Source organism: Dermacentor albipictus, chromosome 3, assembly GCF_038994185.2.
Source record: "Dermacentor albipictus isolate Rhodes 1998 colony chromosome 3, USDA_Dalb.pri_finalv2, whole genome shotgun sequence".
NCBI classification, from domain to species: Eukaryota; Metazoa; Arthropoda; class Arachnida; order Ixodida; family Ixodidae; genus Dermacentor; species Dermacentor albipictus.
This window is the reverse complement of record NC_091823.1, coordinates 111,699,783-111,714,221: the sequence shown is the minus strand read 5'-3', so window position 1 is coordinate 111,714,221 and position 14,439 is coordinate 111,699,783. Positions and strand designations below refer to the sequence as shown.

The window sequence follows — 14,439 nt, the reverse complement described above, 5'->3', positions numbered from 1 at the left end:
ATGTGCGTGTGCGCTATTCACGTGTTCACTGGACAAGGAGTTTTATTGACATTGTTTTAGTTACACGCCAGTTTCTTCAATTACTCCACACTGTACTTTCCAATAAACTTGGGTTGTTTGTTCACAGTGCATCCGGTGGCGTTTTTTTTTGTACCTTGATTGTTTAGAAATCACGTCACACTAAGAAAGCAGCTTTCATTGCTCCTACATCGTGTTTATGAAGGTATAAGTTCGGTTCGTAATTGTTTTTATGATGCGCGTGCCTAAATATATTAGGATACATACGTAAACATTTTTCACACACACACACACACGCACACACGCACACACACACACACGCACACACACACACACACACACACACACACACACACACACACACACACACACGCGCGCGCGCGCGCACACGCACACACGCGCACACACACACACACACACACACACACACACACACACACACACACACAAAGAAACAATCAAGAGACATTGGCATCACAAGGAAGCCATCGAAAGTCGTTATTTTCTAGTAAGCAAATAAATCCAAATTTATGGAGTGCAGTTGGGCATTATTATGTTTTGTCGAACGTATTTCACCTGGCTGCGACGTTATTATCCATTGAGGGCTCTTCTGGCAGCCGCTTACAGCGCCGAAAGCCTTGCTACATTGAGAATTGAGGAGCACGTATGCGCGTGCATCACCAAGAGCAAATAATCCTGCCGGCTAAAAACCTGAAAAATTCAATTTACCCAGAGCGCGAGAAATTGCGCTGCCGTTCGTTGAAATATATTACCATCTCTCTCTAGTTGCACGCCGTCTCCCAAGCGCCAACCCTTGCAGTTTCTGAGCAGGAAATTGTCTTTCGTCGACGCGACTGTGCGGGCATGGCTTCCTTGCAACTCGTAACGTTTTCGAAAGGCGAAGGAAGCGATCTTGATCTTCTCTTGGAAAAACAGCCGGAGGGAGAAAGAGAAAACGCCGGAGAGCGTTTTATTTCTCCTCCGTGCCGTATCCCGCTGTGGCGGTTCGACAAAAATCGGAGCGGTCGCATTTCAAGCCGCCGAAAGCTCGAGAAAAGATAACATCCTCGTTCCTCCCGCTTTATCCTCATCTTAGCTTTCTTTTTTTTTTTCTTCTGGAAAACTCGAGCGTGCAGGCAAAGCGACACAATTTGGTAACGATTCAATCTCGCTGATGCGTTTTCCAGCTGAAGAAGAGATAAAGCGTGAAGTAAAGAACCATCACAGAGAAGAAGAAGAAAAGAGAGAGAGAGAGAGAGAGAGAATGCGAAGGACACTGAGCGTCGATTGGCAGCCTCCAATCACAATACGGCCGAACCAGCGAAAGTCTTATTGTGCTTACGAACGGGTGCGCCATTTTCTCTCTTCCTTTCGCCGCCCCAACACGAGAGAGACAGAGAGAGCAGTTATTGCCTCGATCGCAAAGTTCTGGCCGCATGTGGCTAGTGTTAAGGCCGTCGCTCGCAGCATGCCCCCGTCGTCATCCTCCGGTCACGCGGTTGAGATGTGACGCCTTCAGCTGCTCGAGGAGTGAGAGGTTATTCCAGATTGCCTTAGAAAGCATTCGACGCAATTGGCAATCGACGGCGCCTGGAAAGAGAACTGCAGGCTGGACAGCGGCCAATCGAACGCTGCCAAACGAGGAATGGTGCCACAGAGCCACCCGTTTCCGCGCCTTTGTACATAACTGCGCGTCACTCTTCCTACATCAGAGATGTGGCGGGTAACTTGCGGCAAGTTCCCCTATAGTTGTTGACGCTGCCTGATGAGGAGCTATCGACTGCGCAGTTTTGCTTTTGCACGGCTCCCATTTGGAAAAGCTCTCTGCGCGACCTGACCCGGAACGGCTTCCTCGGAGGAGATAAGCAACAATAGGTTGCTTTCGGTCTTTGTGTGTGTGTGTGTGTGTGTGTGTATGTGTGTATGTGTGTGTGTGTGTGTGTGTGTGTGTGTGTGTGTGTGTGTGTGTGTGTGTGTGTGTGTGTGTGTGTGTGTGTGTGTGTGTGTGTGTGTGTGTGTGTGTGTGTGTGTGTGTGTGTGTGTGTGTGTGTGTGTGTGTGTGTGTGTGTGTGTGTGTGTGTGTGTGTGTGTGTGTGTGTGTGTGTGTGTGTGTGTGTGTGTGTGTGTGTGTGTGTGTGTGTGTGTGTGTGTGTGTGTGTGTGTGTGTACATTCGCACGAGGAGCGCGATTGGAGAACGTTGTTCGAAATGCTGCTTACCATGAGGCCACTGGTTTGGTTCATGGCCATTCATGGTCATTTGCTTGTAAAAGGGCCCAAATAAAATGAAATAAAATGACAACCTGGTGAAAGTTAAGCGTAATAGAAAGTTTTTCTATTATCTTCTTCATCTTCTTCATTATTATTATCATCACTGATTCACGAACTTGCAATGACCCGGGCCGGCTTGTGCAAGGTCAAGTGTCCGTATTCACCAAATACCAGTGGCGCATTCTAATCTTTAAAATTTTATTGTCAGTATGGTATATCTTCACGCCATGAATATACAAAAAAAGAAAAAAAAAGAAAGAAACTCGATATAGAGCCAACGTCGACTGTGATTAGGTCTATGACCGTCTGTAGACTGCATACGTCAGTGGAATTTTCACGTTATAGGTACTGCTAAGGGTGTGCAGCAAAGAGGTGCGGTTCGCCCCCGGCGGTTTGTACGCGGACCGTGCTAGGCCTCGTCCATGCGGAAGTTCTTCAGCCCCACGGGTCTCCGCGTTGGCCTCTGTCCCCTGGGCATGTCGTCGGTGTACGGTGGTCGTTTATCGTCATCGTCCCACGACCGGGCCAGCTCCGGCTGCAAGGGCGGTGGTGAATTCTCTGTGGCAGAAAAGCGCCAGCGCTCTACAGTTAGCCATAGTGGCAGTTCAGAGAAACGTATGGAATTATTAGCGGAATAGAGAAATCCCACTTCAAGCAGTGTGTCGCCCCTTAGAAAACTACGTATGCAATCACTAATGAATAGCAGCATGTAAAATGAACGCCGATGCGCAGTCAGTATGAATAGAGAGGATGTAATTGCGATTGCAATCAGGAGTGCCGGCCCGAAGGCCTGTCGACGACCCTATCCTGTGTGCACGTGATCTGGTGTGCTCATTACCTTTTTATCCACGTGCGTACCTTGTGTGTCCACCCTGTGCATAAACGTGCACGCCTGATCCTGTGTATTCATGACCTACGTATTCATGTGCACACGGTGTATCCTGTGCATTCATCCTGTGCATCCACTTGTATACGGGTGATCCTGCGTATACGTGTCTTTATCCTGTGCAAACAACCTGTGTCTGGCTAACGAGAATACCCGGCTGGGTTTAAGTGAATGAAAGTTGACTGCTTTGAGAATAGTTAGCCTTTGCATACTCATAATGAGTATTGATGGCAACGTTCAAGCGTTCTACTTAGTGTATACACGTGTGATTGCTATACGAATTGGTAATATGTCTTGAAAAAAAGTAACAGGGTTTACAGACAATTGAATTCTTGCATCTTGCAAGGAGCATGAGGCATACACGCACGTTATAAGAACAAAACGGAGGACCAAAGTCAACCCTCGCAGATAAAGAAAGCATATCTTGGCCGTTCATAGTTATCAAAGATTATATACAAAGATTAGGTCGAGGGCAAGTCACGCGTTCAAAATTGGTGGGTCATTTGCAGTTTCGTCGCTATCATGTAAGGAATACGGGAAATGCAGAGAGAAAGAACGGAGAGTAGCCTTCCCAGAAATGTGCCATTTTGGCAACGTTACTGTAGAATAGCGGGAAAGCGAACGAACAAATTTAGGAAATATAAATATAGGTAGTAATTGCACGCACGGGGCACACGAGTGAGTCACTTAAATATGGTGTCATGGTGTCATGTCTATACTTAAGAGCTTGGTGGTGAGTTTGTACAATATCATCATACTAGTTTTTCATGACACCCATGATGCAGGAGGAACCGAGGGCTGCCTCTAAGTCGGGGAATATCGCCCATCGATTATGTGGCTGTTGGTCGATGTTATCGACAGCACATCTTAAAGCCGCAAACTAGCTAGTCCTGTTGCCGTCGATGTCGAGATGGGTGAAACCTTGAAGTCAAAAGATGGAGATCGCGATGGACTGATTATAACACCGGTAAACCTGCTATCGCTGAGAGAGAACGCCGCGAGAACCAGTACGAGGCTACAGCGAGTCTCTCTCTTTTGTTCTGTAATTATCGTAAAACGCCAGAACATATCAGATAACTTATTGTGCAAATTATTCCGGTTATTTGTGAATTAAATATTTCGGCAAACGGACTCAAGATTTCTTATTTACTTACTGGTTGAGTCGTTACTAAATTACAGTGGAAACGTGCAATCAATAGCACATATAAGATGGCTCAAATGACCTTATGCTTAAGATAAAGAAACCAAGAAGGCATGGGATTGTCTTTACAGCATGGCTTCAATTTCTGAATCTTGAAAAATCGGCATTACCGACGATTGCAGGACAAGTGGAGTAATGTTGCGAAGCACAAACAACACAGCTGTTCTGATTTAAAAAAAGAAAACAAAACAAATTGCGCGCCGCGATACGGAGCATGCATGTGCAAAATATGCAGGAAGACGCTTTTTTGACGCACTTTGTTCAATTGTGTCTTGAGTGAGAGAGAAAGAAATACAGTTTGGGAAGGGCCTAATACTTTTGGGGAATCAGTCAAAGCTGCGGTCACGGAGGCAAAGTTTGGTCAAGTAAGTAGACAGAAAGAGCGACGATTGAAGCATGCGAGGAAAACGAACGAAGTCAATGTGAAGAAAAGTCTAAGCACCGAGAACGTTAAGAAAGAGTTACTTACTGGTAAGGAGAAGTGGAGAAACCCCATAAAAAGCAGCGACGCGGTTGAAAGAAAAGTAAACCACATTTTACGCAAGAAATTTCGAAATCATACTATGCCTGAGACAAGCATAAAGAACACAAAGAGGGGATACAAGGACAGAGAGAGAAGTTTCAGTCAGAGCAGATCGATGTTCAATTAGCCGCAGGTTTCGCGGAACCTCCTCTAGCCTCTGTGGTTTCTTTGGTTTGCGTTGTGGTTTTGGAGGACACCTTGTTTCAGAAACCGGTAACAGCTCTCTAAACGGTGAGTGCGTGAGCGTCTGGCTTGATCAGTTTATCGGGTTCGATCCACGATTGGAGAGGTAGGGGCGGTATATATAACACGCCGGTGTTTGTACACTTGTATTTGCGGTCTGCACACATGCTAGTGATCCACTGTAAGCGTTCTGTTGCGTCAGTGATGGCTGCGAGCTGGTTACGGAGATAACGGATGAATGTCTACGTCGCAATGGTGGCGCTGCAGTGAAGGCATAATTGCTATGTCTCGTCGTACGCTTGCCCGATGAATGGAAGTGGCAGTCTTGGACTCCTGGTTACAGCTGGTCGGTAGGATCTCGACAAAGATTTGAGGTTGAATAGTTTCGCCACGCGTTTCCAACAGCACGCATGCACCGTTGCGCACCGAACGCACGTTCGTCCCCTCAAGAGGCCGAAACATTTGTCTCGTCAGCCGCTGTTTCCTCGAGCTCAATATTCTGAATTTCATCGAGCGTGCAACCGCTTGAGAAACAGCTAAGTAAGTTGTCGGAAATTATTATTATTTTTAGATCTATTAACGTGAACGCGAAGCTTAAGCTTCACGGAATACAGACCTTTTCTTCGCGATCAACCATTTCGTGATAAAAAGAAAATGAGCACAAATGTTTCGGAATTATCAGCAGATGAACGCGAAAACTACGTGCTAGATCGTTACTTTTGAGACATCTGCGATAATTTCTGTACGTTGATCAAAAGAAGCGTGATGATTAAGATGTAGGCTAACGGTGACGTAATTTTTGTTACAGATATAGGGAGAAAAAGAATCGCTTCACCCGTGAAAAAAAAAGACATATAGCCAGTGGAGAAATCTTGATGTCCTTACCCCTTGAAAATAACTATAGACACAAAAAAGGCATATGACAAAGGTCAGAATACAAAGGCAAGGTCTCAAGCTATTCTGTGGTTTAGAATTCCTCCTCGACTTTCAGTGGCTTCCCTCGCACGTCGGCGTGCCCTAAGACGAAACTACAAGACAGTCTCGCACGCCTAGCATTGACGTATAGTCGCCCAAATCTTTAACTGGTGTGCGGGAGCGACGACTTTTCCGTGCGTCAGCGCCGTTTGACGGGGCGAGGCTGGAAACAGTCTGAGGCTAAGCGCATGCGGACAAAGCGCGCTCAGCTGGGCCCATCGTCTACTAGGCTGTTTCCAGCCTCGTCGCGTCATACGGCGCTGACGCCCGGAAAAGTCGCCGCTCCCGCACACCAGTTAAAGATTTGGGCGACTGTACATGCCATGGCGGGAGTACCTCAATATTGAAGCATGTAAATTGTTTTTCTCCTGTGGCCGTGTTGGACCGGCAAACAACTGTTACAATGTGATGCCTTCCTGTACAACACCTTCCTGTATCCGAATCTTCTCGAAAGTTGTCGTCGATACTATAGCGAAAGAACCTTTATCTAATCAGATCATGTGCGCGAAGTGAACAAGGGGCTTAGCTACACAAGGTGGGATTGACGAAATCAGTGTTTCCTTCCTGTTGCAGTCACGTTGATGCGAGACATTGCTTGCCAGAGTGCGAAGAGTTCACTGAAAAGCACAAAGTTCTCCTTAACGGATGGAAACGTGTAGCTGCTCCGTTCATCAAGAGATAATTCCCTCCCCTTAATTCTTCCGAATACAGAAACAAAACGGAGTACACACGGTCGTTAGTTGATTTGTAATTCAGAAGCGCAATTCCTCACGCACTCATTTAAAATGAGCACTCTGCTTTATCTTTGCGGTTACTTATCTTGTTACCGTTACGGGGTAATTACTTTGTGGGGAAAGGGATAGGCAGACTTCAGCGACTCCACAAGCTTTTACCTCATTCACTGCGACAGCAGTCATTCCTCCACATCCCACCGATTCCCTCAACATGGCGCAGAGTTTCATCAATCCTTTGCAAACATACTCAAGTATATACAATGACGAGGGAAAAAAAGAGCGACAACAGCGGTGGTCGCTCGACGACGGCGACAGCGCGTGGACATATAGGAAACGACACATGGATGGAGGCCACAGTAACGATGACGAAGACAGCGACAACAGGACGTCACCATGATGGCGGCGCAATGACCTAAGTAAGTGCTGTCGCAGTGATATGTTCGACCATACGTGTTCGTACCTTATTCTAGATAAATAGGCAGGGATGACGGCGAAACAAGAAATAACGCTGCGCGAAACAATGGACGGGCGGGCGGACGGACGCACGGACGGACGGACGGACGGAGCTAACCCCGCTTCGAGCTCTTAACTGCTCGGAATCTGGGTGTCGCTAAAGTGACAAGGACGGATACGAAAATACCGCGACACCCGGTGCTAACAGCGTATCTCATCTCCGTCCTTTTTTTTTTTTTATGCGCTATGTACTCAAATTCTCTGTATGACGGACCAACTATACCGCATCACTGCTTTTAACTGCTGTCTCGGCATAAGGAGACGTGGACGCGGCCAGCGTAGCGCTTACTCTTCGCCCTGGCGTCCCGCCGGACGTTGACGAAGCAGCCGACGAGCAGGGTGCCCAGGCAGGCGCCGGCAGCCGCCACCGCGCTCTTGCGCAGCACGGCCGGCGGGCGCAGATTCCACAGGTGCAGCGCGCCGGTCACGGTGCCTGCGGTCAGCGCCGGCAGCCAGACGTCGCAGGAGGTCCACTGGACGCCCGCCGCCTTCGTGCCTTGGTCGTCCAGCTGGTGCCGGCTCCTTCTCCAGGCACCGTCGTCCATGGCGTGCACCGCTGTATCCTAGCCTCCCTGGTTGCGTGAAAAGGGATGTCGGGGTATTAAGGAAATAAAAAATATATATAGTTAAATTCTGGAGTTGAACGCGCCAAAACCGCGATGATTATGAGGCTCATCGTATGGTACCAGACTCCGGATTAAGTTTGACCACCTGCGCGGTTCTTTAACGTGCACCTGTTGCGCACGCGGTTAACGAGCGCATTTGCGTTCCGCCCCCATCAAAATGGGGCCGGCAATGAACCCGCGACATGGTGCACAACTGCAAAATTCACTGCGGCGGCAAGATAGGGAGTCCATTAGCTACAACTTTCGACTGAATTACATGCCTTTGTTTGTTTCTCTTATGGGGAGGGTGGGGGGGGGGGGGTGTTACTTAGAAGTTATGAAATCTAAATCGTAAATGGAGGACATGTGTCGCTTAGTAAAAATGGGTGATGTTAGAGGTAGCGGACACTGTATACCGGCCTTGCGTAGCGAAATGACTAAAACCGAGTTTATGCTCTGCAGGCATGCGCTGTGCCACCAGAGCTATCTTTCGGGCACGTACACCGAACCATTTATGACCGCTAGGTTTGGGAAATTTTCTAATACTAACCAAATTAGGATATAAGGTGGCTGAGAGGCGTCGGTGAGGCCCGAAGACCGTACAAGAAGGTACACGGCACGCAACTAAACAGTGAGAGGATCCTCGGATGTTATGGGGAGCGGCTTGAAATTACAGCTCAGAGATGTCAGGGCCTGAATTTAGGTTTGCGTTCCTTTTAAATTAATTATATTCGTATGAAGGTGTTATTGAGTTTAACTTGCACGAGTGGAAATGTATACCGTTATATGTTTATATGCTTTGTCCATACGTGTGCTCATTGTGTTCATTATGAAGGGTGTATTTTTTATTTTATTTTTTAGGCAATACATTTTTTTTAGTAAAGAAGGTAGTGAGCGCACTGAACATGGCATTTTTGCAGACGCGTTACTGGACGAGGCGGACATACTTTGCCACTAAGAACGTGAGCTTCAGAAGAATAATTAGCAAAAATGTATTCATTAACTTTTCGATCAGCGTCTTTGGCGCAGTTGCCTAAACGGCTGACTTGGAGGCAGCGAAATCTTCATGCACATCTATCTTTTATAAAAATCTTGAAAATCGCCCCTGATTCGAGATGTCCATCATCAAAATCCAAAGCTAAAGCGAGGCGATATTGTGACCGAGCGTGTCCCGCTGCTCGTCAGACGGCAACGTCCCGCAAGGGAGTGTGGGGCTAAGTTTGAACGCTAGCGTGCCGCGGCAAATCCTGACCCGTCACACCGCCCGCCACACAAGCTTGCCAGCCAAAGCGTGCCGATAACCAGTAGCTTCCGCGACTGGCTCGGACGTTCGGTCTGCAACTTCCTCGCGCTTTTCGTCACGGAGGTGTTTCGGTCTGACACGACAGTGGGCCCGCTTCTTCCGCGTTCCCGGGGCGCTCGGCTTCGATCTGGATTTAGCGTTGAAATTCGATAACAAATATCTCGAATTAGGCACGACATTCGAGATTTTAAAAAAAATGAAGTGCAAATAAATGTGGCTGCCTTCAAATTCGCCATTTACCCAACTGCTCCTAAGCCATTAATAAAATGCTAATTAATATATTTTTGTTAATTAGTCGTCTGATCGCGATATTAGTGGCGAAGTATGTCCGCCTTGTCTAGGAACTCGTTTGCAAGTCCGCCACGTTCGCTGTGCTTATAGCTTTCTAACAAAAAAATCGGTATTATGTTTAAAAAAAGGGGAGGGGGGGATCGAAACACTGCATGACACACATTTGTATCCTTTGCTCAGTGTCCTCCATGTGAAGACATGGGCAGGAACATCTTCAAGTTATTATTGTTGCAGCTTTATTTCTGCTGTCCAAGCATATCGTTTCTTTTTTCTCCTTGTAAAGAGGAAGAAATGCGAAATAGAGGAATCCGAAATCTGAAATGTACACCCGCACAGCAGAACAAACCCATGGCCACCGGCACTTGCACTGTGCATGATGTTGATGTCAGAAGGCCCGCTGCGTCATTTATAGGTGTCTTCTTGTTTCTAAATGGCCTCCTCAAGCATGTGGACATATTTACTACAGCTTTGCTAGTTGAAACTCAAGTGGTGTTCAGAACTGTTCATGGTGCTCGGGTATAATGACGCAAATAGTAGACACAGAACAAAATAACACGTTTTGAGCACAAGCATTGGCTGCCAACTGGAGCAATTGGAAGCGAATTCACAAAGATTCCTTCTTTCGTACAAGTGCTCATTGTAATTCGCTGGCCACCTTCGCTAATAATATGTTAAGCACCAGGACTGGCTGAAACTTTTCTCTTCCGAACACTTCTAACGCAAGATCTCTTTGTGAATACGGGCCCTGGTTTGGTTTGTTGCAGGATAGGAATGGATGTAGTATACCTTTCTCAATAAACAGCACCAGTCGGCCTTCAACGCTTGTACTCGTCGCGTGGTACTTTTTCCTGCGTCCGCTATTTGCGTTGTTATACCACGAACACTGTGGAGTGTCACCAAGTACTCCAATCCTTTACGTATTCACAGAAAAAGCTCTTTCGCTATATATAGAATTCATCCTAAGAAACAAAAATCTTCTCTATCTTGAGGCTGGACATATTACTAGCAAGGGCGGCCAGTCAGTGGCAAAAACCTCTTAAGAACGAACGACAAGCTTTGTCCGTTAGGCCTCAGAAGGGCAGGCGGGGGTGCCTCCCTTTTACAGAACGGAGGACACGTGCACAGGCAGAATACTTTCTATGCCAGTTTTCCGTATTTCAGCTCGTTGAAGCGGAACCTCCATCTGAGATCTGTTTAAGTCTTTGGCTTGGTTCACCTTTGAAAACAGCCTTTGCGAGCCTTTGCAAGTGATTGGGACGAATGCACTGCATTGGCCACATGCGTGTAGTATACATGCAGGCCTTCTACGCGTCGCATGTGTGGCCAGAGCCTGAATGCGAACTGTAAATCAAGGGCTAGTGAAACTTACAGTCCCCCCCCCCCCCTCCGTTCTGTTTTATCCCTCTTTTTCTAACACAGCCATACCGCAAATGCAAGATACGTTGTTTATACTGAGAAGAGCAGTTAAAAATTATGAAACGTGCTGATCGTGTTTGTTCCTCACGCTTTTGTAGTGGTATGGCATAAAATGTAAAAAAAAAGTACTCAGTACTTTAAGGAATGTTACAAATTCGCTTTAAACACCTTTTTTATAATATACGGCGAATAATAATCTCTGCTTTGTCCGTTGCTTTGGGGGCTTATATTTCCCAAAACACTTGTCACTTTTGCCTTCTGTCAATGATAGGAGGCGAGAATTCAATCGTCTCATTATTTAATGCAAATACTACGTGCGCCTCTGTGTGGCGCTGCGCCCGAGCCGCCGGTTATCTTCTTAAACATTTGCTCATAAACGTGCACCTGCGTCTGTAAGTAATACTGTCCTTGTGTGCAGTGCTCAGCTATTCAAACGCGATAATACGCACGGATAGCGGTCGGCGCTTTTCGCACCCCTGGTACAGGCACTGAGGAACGCCGAAACGATGCATTGTGGCGTACGATGAAAGCGAGGGGCTCTGTGACGCATCGTGGTTGCACTTGGGCCCCCAGTGATCACCAAGCACTCACCGGGGGCGCGAAAAGCTCCGGTTGCAATGCGGGCCGATTGTCACATTTGAATCTATGTTACGTGCCCGAGCTGTTGAAAGTGCAAAACTATTCCAGTCTGTTTACATACCAATCTCCTGACGTCAGATTTACGTAACCGCAGACGCAAGCGTAAGGCGGTGACCCGCAGCGTTGTTTCAACCACCAAATCAAACGCTTTTCTTGTTTATCGAGGCCACTTTTTGATTTCAAAGCGAATAGCATTGCCTACTTTGACAGGTTTTTGCATAATTGGATGACAAGAGGCGAGGAGCATACAGAAATGGAGAGGGATTCGGTGTGGCCGAGCTAGCACAGCGAAAGTTGATGACCACACAAGGAGGGTGGTGCTGGCGTCTGCGACTGGCCCGCTTCCCCTTGCTTAACTTGCAGTGGCTGGTCGAAAATCGCGGTGGCGTAACCGGTAGTTTAAAAATGCCGATAAAGCGGATCCTCAGAGAAAAAGAGATGACAAAGCGATGTCGCCTATGTGCCGAAAGGGCTTGGCAATGCTATACTGCAACGTCAAAAAAAAAGAAAGAAAGAAAACTGCTAGCCAATCCGTTCTCCTTGGCAGTTCCGAGTAACCACTGCCAGATGGATCGGTAGGCAGACGTCCCGTACACCTTGCGGACCGAGGCAGTTTGCGGCTATTCCGAAAAGAAGTTCAGTATTTCGGCATATTAACGCATCTTTAATGCGTACACGTCACTTTGACGTAGTGAGTTTTCGTGGTTTTGTGACGTCGCCTGACAGAAGGGCGAAGTTGGCGGAGCCCTAAAGCTTTTGACCGATTGCGGACTGCTAATGGCGATGAAGGTGTGGAATCAGGGGCGCTATAACGCAAAACTATTCCAATTCTGCAATCAGCCCACAGCGATTGGTCAAAAACTTTTCTGGACCACCCCCACTTCACCTGTCTGTCACGCGACATCACGAAAACCGCGATAGCTCCCAATCTGATATGACGTGCCCACACTGATTATGCATAATTTGACCGATCAAAACAAAGATAGCTATTTTTGGTTCGACGCCTTGTTGCCATTGGCCCTTGACTACTGATCAAAAGTTTTCGGGCTGCACCCACTTCACCTGCCTCTCACGCGACTTCACAAACACGCAAAAACTTACAGCGTCAAAGTGGCGCGTACGCGTTAAAGATGCATTAATATGCCGAACAAAACTGAATTTTCTTCTGAATAGCCGCAGCCTGCCCCGTTCCGAAAGGAATAAAAAGATGGCTGCCGCCGATCGCTCCGGCACTGGCTACTCGCCCCTGTCGGTGAGCATGGTTTATTTGGGTGTAATAAATTTTTTTGCGTGGATGTTTAACGTTTTAGAGAACTTTCGGCACGTTTACGACCTCGTTCTACCAATTCTTCTTTGGTGAGGATCCATTTTAGCACCATTCTTAAGCCTCCGTTGCATGCCGCCGCAATCGTCGATGAGCCACCGCAAGCTATGTAAGAGAAAGCGGACCAATCGCAGACGCCGGCACCACCTCTTAATCCGGTTATCGATATTCAATGCAGTGGCTCGACCCCATCGAACCCCTCTTCAGTTGAGCATGCTACTCGCCTCTTGTGAGCCACTTAGATAAGAGAAGCCGCTCGGTGTAGGCAATGTTATTCGTTTTTATGAACGAGGAGAGCGTTTGATTTGTCCGTTGAGACAACCCTGCGGGTGACCGCCCGATGCTTGCGTCGGCGGTTACGCAAATTTGGCGTCAGGAGATTGGAATAAAATCATATTGGAATAGTTTTAAGTTATACGGCCCCAGAAATACTTATTTATGTTTTGTTTTATCTAATCATGCATAATCAGTGTGCACACGTTGTATCAGATGATGAGTTATTGCGTACGTATTTGTGACGTCGCGTTACCGAAAGCGCGGCTAGCATGAAACATGTTTGACCAATTGTGGAGGGCCGATTGCAGAAATGGCATAGAAACAGTTTGGAATAGATTTACGTTACAGCGCCCATGATTTTTGTGTTATCAAACAGCAGAGACTGACTCTCTGATTTCACTATTCCCTAACTGCGCTTCTCTGCACGCCTGAATATATGAAGATTTAAAAAAAAAAGTGTAAGCTTTCGGATAAAGTGTTGAAATGGCAATGCCCTTTAAAGAATGCTCGCGCAAGGCTGCTTCTTTTACCACCTCTGCAACTTCCACTACCACATGACTTGATACTTCAGTTCCAGAATATAACCAACGAGAATTTTAATTGCTTTAACGATCAAATCCACGATACGATTACGAGGCATGTTAGAGTGCGGAGCTCCGAAATAATTTTGACCACCTGCTTGGGTTCTTTAACGTGCACCGAATGAATGGCACACGGACGTTTTTTGTTTTTTGTTTTTTGTTTTGCATTCCTTGGCCACCTGAATGGCACCGCCGTGGCCGGGATAGAGTCCCGAGACCTCGAGCTCAGCAGCGGAGTACCGTAGCCACAAGGCTACCATGGCGGTTAACAAGCATTTAGTGGCATCCTTCGCAGGACTGGCATATCAACGACAAATGTTTATAAAAATTGTACGCATATTTGAGAGGACAGACTTGCGGCATATACTTACGGGGCATTGCTGCACCCTGCTCGTCGTCTCCATCATAGGAGCGAAAGATGATGATGATGATGATGATGATGATGATGATGATGATGATGCCACCTTATTTAATGGCACAAACCCGGGTGGTGAAACGACACAAACGAAAACAAGAGAAATAAATAATCGGTGATGAGAACGAAATCGATAATATCTGAAATAAAATAGTGTATAATAAGTTAATAACTTATATAGTTAATAACTTGTATAGACAGGTAGACTAACATGAACGTAATATTAAGATTACCTAAAGTAGAGGGTCGATGTAAAAAATAAGCAAGTGAAATTCAACAGCAGCCGG

At 46.9% G+C, this 14,439-nt stretch overlaps 1 protein-coding gene across 1 annotated transcript; it reads right to left on the bottom strand.

Annotated features, from left to right (window-relative positions):
- Positions 1-2,468: 2,468 nt before the first annotated feature.
- LOC135908475 (uncharacterized) lies at positions 2,469-14,201 on the bottom strand. Its single transcript, XM_065440257.1, has 3 exons — positions 14,109-14,201; positions 7,592-7,874; positions 2,469-2,845 (listed from the first exon to the last, which is right to left on the bottom strand). The coding sequence occupies exons 2-3, from the start codon at positions 7,845-7,847 to the stop codon at positions 2,697-2,699; spliced, it is 405 nt and encodes a 134-aa protein (XP_065296329.1). The 5' UTR covers positions 7,848-7,874; positions 14,109-14,201; the 3' UTR covers positions 2,469-2,696.
- Positions 14,202-14,439: the final 238 nt, after the last annotated feature.

Bases quoted from the DNA above. Each gene is read 5' to 3' on its own strand.
- LOC135908475 (XM_065440257.1), bottom strand. From the start codon at position 7,847: ATGGACGACGGTGCCTGGAGAAGGAGCCGGCACCAGCTGGACGACCAA. The intron at 2,846-7,591 runs GTAAGCGCTACG...TTTCTGCCACAG, and splicing joins GCGGGACGCCAGGGCGAAGA to AGAATTCACCACCGCCCTTG.